This window comes from Dermacentor variabilis, chromosome 7 (assembly GCF_050947875.1).
Source record: "Dermacentor variabilis isolate Ectoservices chromosome 7, ASM5094787v1, whole genome shotgun sequence".
Classification (NCBI taxonomy): domain Eukaryota; kingdom Metazoa; phylum Arthropoda; class Arachnida; order Ixodida; family Ixodidae; genus Dermacentor; species Dermacentor variabilis.
Genome location: NC_134574.1, coordinates 130,251,549 through 130,266,551, shown reverse-complemented (window position 1 = coordinate 130,266,551; position 15,003 = coordinate 130,251,549). Strand labels below are relative to the sequence as shown.

The 15,003-nt window shown below is 46.7% G+C and overlaps 1 protein-coding gene across 4 annotated transcripts in view; it reads right to left on the bottom strand.

Annotated features, from left to right (window-relative positions):
- Ppn (proteoglycan-like sulfated glycoprotein papilin) overlaps nt 1–15,003 on the bottom strand; it is a 209,006-nt gene that overhangs the window by 54,636 nt on the left and 139,367 nt on the right. For all 4 annotated transcript variants that reach the window (XM_075699305.1, XM_075699304.1, XM_075699307.1 and 1 more), the window contains exons 22-24: nt 13,957–14,090; nt 1,960–2,201; nt 587–763 (exon numbers count right to left, since the gene is read on the bottom strand). In XM_075699305.1, coding sequence (XP_075555420.1) covers nt 587–763; nt 1,960–2,201; nt 13,957–14,090 — 553 coding nt within the window. The remainder of the gene's footprint in view (nt 1–586; nt 764–1,959; nt 2,202–13,956; nt 14,091–15,003) is intronic.

Below are 15,003 nucleotides of genomic sequence, written 5' to 3'. Positions count from 1 at the left end.
AATAATGTAACCGCTGTTGTTACGACTATGAAGAGGTTTAATCACTCCTGCTTGTGGCTTCCACTGCCCTTGTCATTTGATGAGCTCGCCTCATTGGCGCCTTCACAAAGCTGGTTGTCCTTCGTGCTATCCCTTCTGTTTGAGATTCATATCACCTTGATGCTCCTGATGATGGTCTCAAATAAAAATACAGGCCGTGCGTACAATATCCATGGCCACAGTTCTTGTAGCAATGCCCTCTCATGCACCCGAAAGCACCGTGCAGCTAAACAAGCCGCAGCACGGATGATACTGTCAAAGCATACTGGATCTATGCTGCGTGATCCAATGGAGCATGATGGTGATGATGATCATGATAATAAAGATGATGCCATTGTCAAAAGGAAAGTAATTAGTGCCACCTAGTAGGAGCTTATGGAAATTACCAGCACAGGGGTATGCGTGTCATGCTTAGCAAAACGTTTTTCTCAATATTCTTTCATTCCAAAGTGAGGAGGCAAGCCTTAAATGAGGGCAGGCCTTACACCAGTAACTACAATAATTGTATTTCACTTGACCTCAAGCATGCCTTGACCTCTTTCCTCACCAGGTCCTTCAGGTTTGACGCAGGTGTTCTTGCACTCTTCCTCTGAGTTGAACCGGTTTCCATTACCCTCACAACCACCGTACCAGAAGCGGTTGCAGCGACCATCGGTGACGCTGAAGAACCAGTAGACTGTATAGTTGTGACAGGGGCCACGCTCTTCGGGTAGGCCACACACACCTGAAAGAATCGTGCACCTTTTCTGTATCCGAGTCGAGTGTAGATAAAAATCTCAGAGCACTTGTGATCGGTACAATAGCACGCATTCCCCAGCTGCAACAGTTTTGACAGTTCACAAATAAAATAACATTTCCTCGCAGTCAGCTCCTGGGTGCAGGGAATGACAAATACAGTGCAGGGCCTCCCTGGGTGACCACCACACATCAGCCTTCAATTGCAGATTGAGAATTAAGTCAAGCTGTGAAAAGATTTAAAGGAACACTAATGAGTATTAGTAGCAGCAGCAGTACAACAGTACTAGTACTACTAGTAGCAGTAGTAGCTTACTGTATTTCACAGGGAAGAAAAAAGGAGAGGCTGCAGGCATGATGAGTGTCTCATTTTTCAGTGGATGCACAAACTGTCCCTTCATTCGCATGTGAAGCATAGCAGAAAGTACTATGACCTAAAAAAAATATTGGACAAGGCTAGGTCAGAAAATTCAGGCATGTATACTTACTTGGATTGTTCTTCACAAAGAAGCAATGCACAAAAAAAAAAGAACACCACTGATTATTTAGAAGTACTGCCTCCACTCTCTTAAACATCAATGCAAAAGCACAAGTACTGGTAGGTTATCTAGCTAAGGCATCTAAAAATTTTATAATAGAGAATTTGATATATACAAGTGATTCCTTCGGCACGAGCATGACCAGAATTCTATCCTCGCAAAGAAGAAAACCCAGAAAGACATCCAGGACTTCTTGCATTGTGAATAAATTTCTAAAAATGATAACATGCTGATTTAATTTGTTTTTGTTTTTTTGTGGTACGAATCTCGGGTGATACGAAAATTTTACACGACCCCTTGAGATTCATATCCCCAAGGTTATACTGTACAAAGAAATAAATCCAAAATATTTCTCGCAGATATCAGAGTTTAACTAATATATGCTTATAACAAATGTTTGGTACATCAAAGACACTTTCATGATGGGTGCAACTTCATTATAGTGAGATGCGACTTACAAGCCCTGACCCTGTGCAGTACAGTGCTTCAACGGTGGCTAGTTGGTGCAAGACAGTTGGCGTAAGACAGTTGGCATGATAGACACTTGCTAGTGCACAAGGTCTATATGTTTCATGCATACAGGTTGACATTCGGGTATGGCATGTCATCTAATCAGCATGACTGGTACTATCAAGACAGGTCTTACTGGCGCTGACGTTGGGGGTAGACACGGGCGTTGTATCTTGGCAGCCTTCAAAATTGCGCCCCCTGGCGGCAGTGACCCCGTCGGGGCAGCAGCCGTAGGCAGTCATGGCACAGGTGCAGCCATCGTATTCAGGACCTCGAGCAGGAGTTTGTCCGTCGGGGCAGCACCCGTGAGGGTAATGGTGGCACGTACAGCCAGTCAGGCTGGGGCCTGTAGCTGGTGTGACACGATCGGGGCAGCAGCTGGGCAATGCACACACAGCACAATTCATTCATTCATTCATTCATCAAGGGTTCCACCATCGGACACTACACGATAGGTGGAGCAAGGATGTAACAAGGATGAATCATAATAGCACCGCATAGCAGATCTAAAGCTTGCTGAATCACTTGTTGCTGCAGTTTAGGAAGGTTATTTCAGTCTTGGGTGGTTAAGAAAAATAAAAGAAATGGCTGCAGGATTGTAATTTGTGCAGGCTCATGGCACGGTCAAGGTGTATGGATGGTCTGTGCAACGTACACGATGTGCTAGTTAAATCAGCTGGCTCTCGTGTGATATGCAATGCAGTGGCGTAGCTAGGTGGTCTTGCACCCGGGGCCCATAGGTCTTCTGTCACCCCCCCCCCCCCCTCGGTGTAGTCGAGGAAGGTGAGGATGTCGACAATTTCCGGGTTTCTGCAGCACTACAGCCACCTTGGATACTGCGCACATCCCCTTGGTCCCCCTCTCCTTCACTTTCTTTCCCACAGATCGCGAATGCAGCAGGTATGCATGCTGTTTTTTCTGCGCCAAATAACACAGGGTGCTGCACTGATAACTTGTGATAAGCGCATGTGCACATCTTCTGTCAGACTGTAAGGCTTGGCAGCCAATATATATGCAGCATCGTGGAAAATATGGCTCACGTCACAGGTAACAAAAAATATATTTTTAAAGTTTTAATTACCAATTTTAGCGGCAATATTGCATTTGCAAAATTGAAGCCCGACATTCATATCTTGCCCTACGACAACTTCACAAAAATCGTCGCAGGTACTATAGCGCGCAGTATTTTGGCTGTGGGAAGCACTGAACGAAAACGAAAATTAAGTTGTGTGTCAGTGATGCTGATCTCCCCACCCTATTAGAAAATGCCACCTGCCTCTCTGCGGCACGGGTGCCAATGCTATGACAATTGCGAGTTCTCTTTATTCTGATCAATAAAGCCTTGTTTTTATTTGTTGCTATACAGACAAACATTATTTTCCGAGCTGCGGTACCGCCACAAGATTGGGAACAGAATTGAGCACGCTTCGCGTCGATTCTTGGCGTCACCATAAAAAAAAAAGGCTGTGATGAAGCCCGTGCCAGCGAAAGCTTGCACTACTGTTGGTCTGCACTCGCAATGGAGATGATTGAGGGATCAACGTCACTGGTCCACTATTTCATATTTCTGTCGCTGCTACCATACTGGACGCCGCCCACAGTGCCAAAGTACTGTAGGCTGTAGCACCCAAAACGATTTTGTTTAAGAAGTTTTTCTTGAGTTAATATGACTTTGAGTCCTCGATTCTCAAATTGAAGTGCTTCATCTATAAGTACTAATTAAAGGATTATTCAGGATGTGGTTATAACGTATCTGCCATATTTTTCAGGCTACCGAGTTCCTAGCAATAACAAAGACACATAACGTCATAGGATATCGGGAAATATTATTACAAAATTAATTTTCTTTTTATAAAATTCCGTGTAGCTGACACAGACACTGTACTTGTGACATGAAGTCACACAACAACAAAAGGATAAAAATATGATTAGCTAGGACTAGGAGAAATATATTTTATTGAACACCGCGAAACTGATAAAGAACGAATACAACGATTCAAAATTGATAAATAGAACATGGTATACATATTGCCAATGCACAAACCATGGTGGGACATCGAGCCTTTTGCACTAAAGTAATGACCAGTAAGGACACATTTCCTTCAGAAGTTCTTTTTCCAACACTTCGCTTCTGCAAACTCATTAATTACAGTAGTAAAGTTTATATATTTCTTATGTGTTCTTTTTCTATGGTCAGTATTGCCAAGTTTGACAGCATTTCATCACTCATGGTGGAGCGCAGAGATGTCTTCATCAACTTTTTTGGGAAAGTTCCTTTCGCATGATGCAACTGACACGCAGATCGTGAGGAAAAAGCGAAAGATAACAGTAAGTAAGTAAGAAGTTACATTTGGCGATAAATTCCAGAAACTCCAGGCACCGAGTCTGAAGATGATCCAGGGAATCCCATTCGCGACTTTTCCCGGCCGCACTTGTGCAATGTCGCTCTCAACGAACGCTTCGCCGTTAACGCGAGCCGGGCGCGCTCGTTGAACGCCCTCTCGCTGCTGTCTTTGTTCGTCTTCGCTGCGCGTTCAGAACGGAAGAGAGACCCAAGAGCCTCAACGCCTTATAATGCCTGACTGTATGTTTAGCGACGCCTGCTCCCAGCATGAATGCACGGCACGAGCACACCCCACATGAAACGTTCCGCCAAGGCGAGCAGTTCAGCGGCCATTTTGCGAAGTAAATTTTTTACCCAGCACATTCGTGCAATTATTTCGTGGGGTGTTGATAGAGCTGCAGCCGACAATTCTGCGGTGCAACGCATCGGGTACATGAGCTCGGGCTACTGGATATCGGAGCATTCTTTGCCATTTGCGGCCAGGCAAGCTGGCGGAAAGCGGGGTGTCTTCAGACGTATATGACACCCCCCCACTGGCCCCTTGCACCCGGGGCCGACGGCACCCCGGCCCCCCTTGTTGCTACGCCACTGATGGAATGAGAAAGAATACTTGTGATACAGAGACAGAGACGTAATGCAGAGCCCACTCCAACAGCATTTAGAGTGCATAAATCACAAAAAAGTGTGTCAATTTCCTTGCTACTTAAAGGGACACTAAAGGTTACCAGAAACTCAAGTTAAAGTGGTAGAGCAATGTTCTAGAACGTCTAAGGCGTCAATATAATCGCGAACAGAGCTTTAGTAACCGAGAAATTGAGGTAAATGCATGACACGATTTGAGACCCCCCAGCGACATTCCGGTACTAGCCCGATGACGAAAGGTCTCCTCATAATTTGTGTTACTAATACTCAACTACTCGTATTAAAAATATCATTTCATTCGATTATAAGCCGGAAAAAATGCTACTTGTCTACGTCTATTCGATTCTAGGAAAAAATAACATTTTGACGTTACCCTTCAGTAATATGGGTGTTCGAAATGTTTCGTTTTCGCTCGACTCTGCGCCGCGCACGCTTTGGAGTTTCAGTAGTTTCGTTATCGCGTCGTGCTGTGAGGGTTCTGCTCGCGAAACTTTCATTTGGAACAAGCAGCGAGAATGCCACGTCCACGTGATGTCGTGGGAAGCCCTCGTTGCTTTCCCGCTCCGGAGAGCCGGTGTCGAGGCCGCCGTCGTAGTACGCAACGACGCCGGCAGTGCGAGCCCTCAGAAGCAGGTCGCGCTCGTCGGTGCTCAAATCGCTGAAGTTGAGCCCACCATCGCGAGCCAATCTGTCGGTGTCAGGGTCCATTGCGACGAGCGTCGAAGTTAGCGTCATAGAATGAAGTACCAGCTTATGGGCGTCTTGCGCTGGAGTGTGAGGTATAGTAGCGGCGCCTGGTGGCGGTGCGGGAAACGACATCTGGGTCGTGCCAGCTTGGGTCGTATTGAGCCCTGGCTGTGGCGAAGCACGTTTCTAGGCCGAGTTTTGCGTCGATTCGCACATTTTTATGCCCTGTTGCGAGTGCGAAAAGGCTCGTCGCTTCTCATAGACTACGCCGACCACGCTGCGAGCTCGCTGCAGCCTATAGTTTAACGAAAACGGACTCTCCGTGTGCCGTGGGACGTAACGTGGGACGTAATTCGTTTCTCCTTCCGCTAGCCACCATACTCCCGCTTTCGCTCTGCTGTCGGCTCTGTCTTGGCTCTGTTTCTGGCCGCGCGTTCGCGTTTTGCGCAGAAAAGCCGTAGCGCCGTCTGCGGACGCCGTTCTACTCACCGATGGCGCAACGTCACTATGAGACCATGATGTCAGTTCTCCTCGATCGGAGGGCGGGCGATTTGAACTGCGCTAGAGTTACGCGGACGCTTCAGAACGCATTTTCTCTTAAAATAAGTCTCTCCTTGGCATGAAACAAGCGTTTCGAGGTTTGTGGGATGGTATTTCAACAGTCCACGTTGACTTAATAGTAACCTTTAGTGTCCCTTTAACCATTCCGCTCAGAATTTTGATGAGAAATGAAGTAATTTTGCAGAGGAGCATCAACTGCACCTCTTGATTCAGAGGCAGCTTCATAGGCAGTAATCACGTTTCTTTTCTTTTTCTCAGACTTGGCGTTTCGAAAGCTTTCATGGTTGGTGACATATAAAAAGAAACTCTGCAAACCACATGGAACATCAATACATCTTGTGGCAAACTTTTTGGGAGCAGGGTGGTCAAAATGGAAGAATACATACACAGGGTTCATGGCTTGAGCACTGAGCAGCTTTAGTAGACTAATTTGACGATTTTCACTACACCACTACTTCTGAAAAACGTGCTGGTAGTAGTCGGAACCCGCAATAACAAAATACCGCAACAACGAAATTCTCGCGACAACGAAACATTTTCGTATCCCCGGCGAGCGCCCATAGGATTCAATGCATTTCGTACCTCTCGGCAACGGAATGTCGCTGTGCTGCAATCCCGCATCAACGAAATTTGCCGGAACGTAACTCCGCACATTACGTAATGCTAGCAGGCTCCAAAATGTGCTCAAATGCGATTGTTTTGCACTAATGTTGCGTAAAATACCACCACATTACACTTCTGTGGGCGCCGCCATTTTTGTTCACAAAAACAAGGAGGAGGAGAAACATTTATTAAAAAGAAAGGACAAGCAGGTGTGTTTCTGCTTGTGCGGGAGGCGCCCTTAGTCCAGGGCTCCTGCGGCTCTTGCTGTCTCCCGGGCCCGCCGCACCAGTTGCTGCTGGTTACGAGGGTCCGAACTAGTCAGCACGGCCTCCCACTGCTCGGGTGTGGGGTTGGGTATTTGCGGGGCCGCCTTCACGTTGGGGCACGCCCATGTGGTGTGTTATAGGGAGGCGTAATCATTACAAAGGGGACATTTGTATGAATATAGTGTAGGGTGTATTGCGTGTAGTCTGCTTAGATGGGGGTATGTGTTGGTTTGTAGTTGTCGCCATGTTACGGCGTCTTCACAAAAACAACCAAGCGCCGGAAGCGATCAGTGTGCTGGAAACACGTCATGGCCGCCATCTTGTTTGTTGATCGCGCGTTTGAGGCGGCACCATGAGTGGCACGCGCGTTGCTACCGGCATGTTTGCCAGGTGAGATCGTAGATCGTTGTTCGAAACGCGCGTTCAGTTTGCTTTCCCCGCGGCTGACGCCTCGGCGAGGCCTAGGCCGATCGCGTGAGGTGAAAGTGAACGCAAACTGGACGCGCGTTTCAAACAATCCCCGATCGCGGCAGTGCACTGCGTAATGTGCGCCTCGATGAGAAAAATTCAGCAAAAACAAAGAAATCCACGTCCCACCTACATAGAATTGTTTATGGCGCTTGAGATGGCGGTCGCGGCTTATGGAGTGTCGCGCATCGGGCCATGATTAAGCGATCGTCCGGGAATGCGCATCCCTTGCTTCAAGAACGCTGGGTTTGGTTCCACCCGACAGGCATCGTGTGCGGATTCGGCGCCGGACGTAGATTTGCGCGAAGGGGGCCGTTATCTCGATCGTTTGCCTTCGCGTACACGAGATGCGATCACTTTTGCGATCGGCACCGGACGCGTCGGCGCCTACGGGCAACAGCGTGCGCTGGAGAGAGAGAGACAACTTTATTTATCCCATCTTAAAGGGAAAGGAAGTGCGGGAAGAAGGCGAGGGAGGTTATCCTACTCGCGGTAGGCCTCCTCTACCACCTCAGCCCACCTCAGGATAGCTTCCTGAAGTTCGGGGTTGTAGCTGCGCATGGCAGCCTCCCACAGCTCCCTACTACTTAAAGCTCTACAAAGGTTAGGAGGAGGGGAGTGGTTCTTGCATTGCCACATAATGTGGTTAAGGTCCGCTCTGCTGGCAGGACAAAACTTGCAGGCTGAATTAGGGTATATTCCCGGGTGAATTTTGTGACGTAAGGCAGGAGATAGAAAAGTGCGAGTCTGTAGTTTACGCCATAGTACCTCGTGTATGCGTGACGACCGAATCATTAAAGGAGTGAGGGTTAGGCGACCTAGGCGGTAATGCCCGCAAATGTCGTGGTAAGTAAGTAATCTGTCTTTGGAGGTGAATGCTGGAGGGAGATTATTGGCGTCTGAACCGTCCCCTGCCTGTGCTCGGTTCGTGAAAGCTCGAGCACTTAGGTGAGCCGCTTCATTGCCGATTAGGCCTGCGTGAGCAGGTGTCCAGATTAAACTCAGAAGTTGGGCTGGCGGATTGTGAGATAGAATTGCCAGGGCTGTCCTGCAAACCCTACCCGCTCCAAAGTTGTGTATGGCAGTTTTGGAGTCACTTACTATGACAGAGTAATTGGGTACTGTTGCGGCGAGTGCCACCGCCGCCTCCTCTGCTTCCTCCGAGGAACAGGCTATAATGGATGCTCCCGTCGCAATACTGCCAGTGGAGTCAACAACTGATATGGCGAATTTATGTCCACACGGATACTCTGCGGCATCGACATAGAGCACGTCTTTGTAGTTAAATAACTTTTTCTGCAGGGCTTTAGCTCGTTGTTGCCTTCTATGTTCGTGATGAACAGGGTGCATATTTTTAGGTAGAGGAGGGATATGAAAGTGCTCATGTATCGAGTAGGGAATATTGAATTTCTCATTGGTCATGGGTGCTGGGGCAATACTTAGGGAGTTTAGGATGTGCCTACCAGTGTGGGTGTTCGATAAGCGCTGGTATTGAGCGGTCAGGTGGGCTTCTGCGAGCTCACTAAAAGTATTCAAGGTACCTGTAGCCAAAAGTCTCTCAGTAGAAGCTCTACTTGGCACTCCAAGGGCAAATTTGTAGAGTCTGCGTATCAATGAGTTAACTTTATCTTCCTCGGCCCTAGTTAAGTGGAGATAGGGTAGGGAGAATGTGATTTTACTGACAGAAAACGGCTGTACCAGTCTTAGCAATTCTGCCTCGCGGACACCTCCGTGCTTATTGCACACCCTTCCTATTAGCCGTGTGGTATGACCTACGCTGGCAGTAACCGTTTGAAGTGTATACGTATTGAGTCTGTTAGATTGAATGTGCATGCCAAGTACACGGATTTTGTCTACTACGGGAACTTCCTTCCCGTTAATGTTAATCTGAATGTTCGGCGTAACACGTTTATTTGCGGATAGAATTAACAGCTCAGATTTGGTGGGCGAGCACTCGAGGTTCATGAACCCGGCTCTCGTAGCCACTGCGTCTGCAGCCTCTTGTAAGGTATCTTGAATGTAGCCATCCGAGCCACCCTTAATCCATAGGGTAATGTCGTCTGCATATAAGGAATATTGGAGATCCGGTATTTGTGCTAGCTTCCCAGCAATAGACCTCATAGCTAGGTTAAATAGAAACGGCGAGAGCACAGATCCCTGAGGAGTGCCAAAGCTACCTAGGGTGATTGGGGGCGAAGTTTGATCATTGAGACTTATGATAGCTGTGCGATTGGTAAGAAATTCGCGGATGTAGTCATGCATTTTTCTACCGCAGTTAATAACATTCAACTCACGTAAGATAGATCCATGATCTATGTTGTTGAATGCACCGCGAAGGTCGAGTCCTAAGATGGCTTGGGTGTCTTTACTAAATGTAGGAGTGAGAAGGTCATGCTTGAGGCTTAGCATGGCGTCCTGGCAAGAAAGCGACTGGCGAAAGCCAATCATCTCCGGCGGGAATAACTGATTGTCTTCCGCGTATTTATTGACGCGATTAAGCATGACATGTTCGAGCGTTTTGCCCAAGCATGACGTGAGGGAAATAGGTCTAAGATTAGCTATGTCAGAGGGTTTATTGGGTTTGGGAATAAATATTACTTTAGCAGTTTTCCATGAGCTCGGAAGAGAGTTGTTATCGAAGCAATGGTTATAGTATTCTGTGAGGGCAGAGATTGATTTGTCGTCCAGATTTCGGAGTAATTTATTATTTACATTATCTATACCGGGAGCAGATGTAGTGTTAAGGAAAGCTAAGGCATGTCGCACTTCTGGCTCCGTTATTGGGGCGTCGAGAAGTTCGTTAACATCGCCTGTATAATCTGAATTCTCATGAGTTGTGGTAGGAGGGAGGTGTAATCGTGCAAGCTCCTGAAAAAGATGGGGAATATTATCCTTGTGTTTGTGCAATAATTGAGTGATGTAGTGACTGTGTTGCGCGCGCGAGGTCGAGGGATCAAGCAAATGTCTCAGCAGTTGCCAAGTCTTTTTACTACTGAGATTACCATGCATGCTCTCACATACTTGGCCCCATTGTTGATTAACTAGTTGGGTCGCATATGCTTGTATGTCATCGTCAAGTCTAGCTACACGTATGCGAAGCCTGCGGTTATGGCGGCGTCTTTTCCACCGCTTTAGTAGTGATTCCTTCGCTTGCCACATGTGTAATAGTTTGGCATCAGCTGTTTGAAAAGGAGCGTCAGGTGGCATAGTTGTAGTATGATTGTCAACGTCCGTTTGGAGTTGACTAATCCATTGCTGTAGATCAAGAATGGAATTGGGAGCATTATTTGCGCGAGTTTTCCGAAATTTGTCCCAATCCGTAAGTTTGGGAGGCAGAGTGTGAAAGGGCTTGTGAGAGAAGGTAACAAAAATCTGTATGATGTAGTGATCGCTACCAAAATTGATTTGAAGGTTTTCCCATTTAGTGAAGTTAATCCGAGAGGTGAGGGTAAGATCTGGTGATGTATTTATGGAGACACTATTTCCTAAGCGAGTGGGTATGTCGAAGTCATTGTGGAGGGTGAGTTGATGATCCTGAATGTGGGTCCATAAAGCTCGACCTTTAGGTGTGGAAGTACTGTGACCCCATAGTTGATTTGGAGAGTTAAAATCGCCAACAATGAGGAGCGGGTTTCTTCGAGCTTCCTGTTTAGCACGAGCAAAAACGGTAGTAAAACGGTGGTGTTTAGAGCTGGGACTGCTGTAAACGTTAAGGATGTAAATAGGAGCTGACCTGGTCTTTTTAGGAAGTATTTCTACGAAGTCGTGATCAATGTCGATATTCTCAAAATGGGAGCAAATAACAGTCAAATGTTTTTGTGCTAGGATCGCGGTATTGGGACGTTCGCATCTTTTGCATTGGAATGTGTTGTATCCGGGGAATTTAACGTAACCATTCGTTTCTTGTAAAGCAATGACTGCGGGTGGTTGCGTGAGATTGGCTATGTATTGTTGCAGACTGGCCTTCTTTTTCGAAAAGCCCCTACAATTCCACTGCCAAACAACTAGGTTGGAGCGCTTAGGGGATGCGGCCATGCAGTCGATCGAGTCTTTCGATAATTTGATTGAATCGCTCATCAATCTGGCTAAGTCGCGCGTCATCCTGGTTAAATTTAGCATTTATATGGGCACTGAGGCTATGAACGTTAGTAGTGAGGGACTCAAGCTTGGCTTCTATGGCATCCATGCGTTTTTCAAGGGCCTCAAAGCGATTGTTAGAGTTTCTAATGTGTGCGGTGAGTTTACGACTTAGCTTATCGTGTTCCTCCCAAGTATCTCTCCCATCATCAATAGATTTGTGCTTTGTGGCGGTTATGGTAGTGGGAGGAGGAGAAGTGTCCATGGTTAGAGATTGATCGCCATTCTCACTGACAGGGGGAGGAGTTGCTCATCAGTGGAGGGTTGAGATCGAGTGGTAGTAGTCGTACATGGAGAAGGGGTTTGGAGGTCGAGAATTTGTTTACGCAGAAGACGATTTTCGTCCTGATAGTGCTGTAGGAGGGCATAGATTGGGGCATCAGGTTGCTTAGGTAAGCCGTGGGAAGCTACCGATGCCCAGCTTACCTGAGGAGAGCTTGATTTGTTGTTAGATGGAGCAGCGGATAGAAGAGGCCAATCTTCGTCTTGTTTTTTCTTAGGAAGAGGTCCCTGCTTCTTGGGCGAAGGAGAAGACTTGGTCTTGGATTGAGGAGGAGTCTTGTCAGCCTTGAGGAGTGAGATTTTGGGCTTATATCGTAGTGGACACTGAATGGATCCAGTGTTATGACTTCCACTACATAGTACACACTTAGGAATGCACACATGATCAGTCGGAGGATTCACAGTTCCGCATTTATGGCAAGTATCCTCAGTATGCGTAGGGCACACGTCCGGTCGATGTCCAACTTTCCAACAGCGTGTGCAGGCCTCCATTTTTTGTCGAAAAGGCTTGCACCGGAGCATCGCCATTTCATATTTGACCCAAAAAGGAACCCAAGAAAGTCACGAGGACTGCATCGGAAGTTTTTCCCATTCGTCTGGCTTCTAAAAAGTGCATTTGTGGGTTGCACTCACGAAGCATGGGTAGAATGTCTTTTTCATAGATAACTTCTCCCAGGCATACTCTGTCGATGTAGATAATGCCTTTGCACGTCTCGGAGTTTGGAACGCTGTAGGAGGTGACTTCGTGCTCTTGGCCGTCGGCTGTGAGCGACTTGATGGCGAGGTATTTCTTCAAGCAATCGCAGCTTTCCGTGCTGAGGGTAACTGTGTTGGTGGTGGGGTTGATGGTAACGATGTCTTGGCGCAGCTCCGCAGTGGCTGGAAAGCCGGCTGCCGTAGAGAGAATCTTGGTGAGTTGGAAGTGGCTGAAGCGGGAGGCGTCGAAGCCTCCGCGAATGCGAAAAATGGCCTTGTATGAGCCTTCGGGTAACTTGGGAGGCCTCACTTTGTTATTCCTTGAGATCATCTGTTTCCATACAGCAGCCTTCGCCGAGGCAGTGATGGTGTCCTTGCGGAGTGAGTCTTGATATGCGGCGTCGTATATGTGCGTTTGTCGCCACTTGAGCATCTCCTCCGGGGAAAGATCTTCCCCTTCTACTACCTCAACCGAGTTCATGACGCCCGCACGAAAGCAGTTGACCGAGAATACTGTGCTACGGCAGTACTGCCACTGCTGGTCGATGCATGTGGCACACTTCGTACTGTCGGCAATGCGGTTCTATTGCCTCGAGCAAAGCTTGGAAAGTAGGCTAACGGAATTTGGACAGTAAAGTTTTGTTCTGCGATGCATTACGTACCTATCTGTGCTGTCTCTTTTCGCAACAATGAAATTTTTGCGAAAGCGAATTTTTTCGCTTTCCCCGTCGATTTCGTTGCGAGGTTCAAATTAGTAGTACTATTCCTTAGTGGGCTGAAAGGCAACTATGAAGCCCTCATAGCACTCAAGACCAAAAGGCAGGAGGGTGAGAATAAAGGAATTCTACAATAGGAGTGGGTTCGAGGAGTCACACACACCCCAAATTCCCCTTACAAATTCACTGGGAAAACTCGCAATGTCATTGTCCTCAGCATTGCCCTCAGTGTTGCCTCAAAACCAAATACAGCAAAAGTGGCGAGGAGCCACTGTCATCCTGGCACTTTCAGTGCGATTGCACATGCACTCCGAACCTGATGAAATCAGTGTATTGGACGAAGAAAAAAAAACTGAGCTTTAGAACACGATACACAGCAGATGACACACATGAGCACTCACGTGTGTCCAAGATAAAAACAAGGTGGGAAAAAATTATTAAAATCTTGACATTTTGGATCCCACGCAGGAGCCTTACAAAAATCGCTGTTGTGAAGAAGACTTTCATGTCACTAATGCAGCTGTTTTCTTTTCTTTTCTTGAAATGCTAATTTTTCATTTTTGTCAGCATCCGTCCCATTCCATCGCTGTACTGCTTCGTGTAAAGTAAGGGTACAGTTGCAGGTCAGCACCAGCATGTGCCTTTTTTTTTTTCTGCAACCATTGTTTGACCACGAGAGACTCGAACTGAGCTAGCGCTTCTGCTTTCCTGACAAGAGAGACAAGACGCACCCATAGAGCAGCTTCTCGCACTCGCAGCCTCTGCCGTCTGGTCCTTGGGCAGCAGTGTGTTGGTCGGGGCAACAGCCATATGGCATCGCCGTGCATGGACAGCCACCAAAGCCAGGTCCACGGGCCGGTGTTCGCTAATATCAGAGGGCAAGACCATGAACACACCCTGAATATTTGGGCACGATAAGAAAATACACTAAAAAAATATAGCATGACCATGAACAAAGCTCTGGTGTTTGCTTAAGTGTATGGTAAACCAAAGGAAAGACTTATGCCAGCCTTAATTGTCACTTCTTTATTAACACAACACTCTGAATCACAGCAAAAAAAAAAAAGGGAGAGCAAAGCACTAAAATGTTTGTTAGGTCCCAATGCAATACTTAATCGATATAAGAAGGGCACTGCAAAAGCAAAGTTTAAGCTCAGCCTGAATTACTACAGGCTGGTGTGAGCATTTTACTGCATGCACTACAGTGCACAAATGATAATATTAGAGCTAACTAGAATGCATTACTGTTGTTTTTTTTTTCTGATCTTTTGCCACTTAGTTTGACATAACCATAATTTTATTGCTATGCTTACCTTCAGATCCAGACTATCTTGGGCAACTATCACTCTCAAGTTATTGTTCATAACAGGCATTATATATTTTCACAATCTTGTTTTATTTGTCCACAATAGTGCATCGAGGTGTCGCACATGATCACTTCTATCTCTCCTTTACTGAGGTGAAGCTTTCACTTTGTACCTTCAAATAATATTTATATGTAGTCCAAAAGATTATTCTAATTTGCAGAATGTCTTACAATACCTCTACTCTGAATACTACAGCAGTTTCACTGTATACCTATCTTATAACAGCAGTAACCACAGGCTAGTTGGCCGCAACTAGTCTTCAAATTTTCCAGAAGCACGCTGTTGCATTTGTGTTCACATTCCAGGCTAACAAAAGGTCATCCTGGTCAGCCTGCAGGCTTTCTTTTTACAAACGAAGGCATGCAACAATGTTCTGTACCCTGCCAAGGAAGGTGCTGTGCTAGCTGTGAT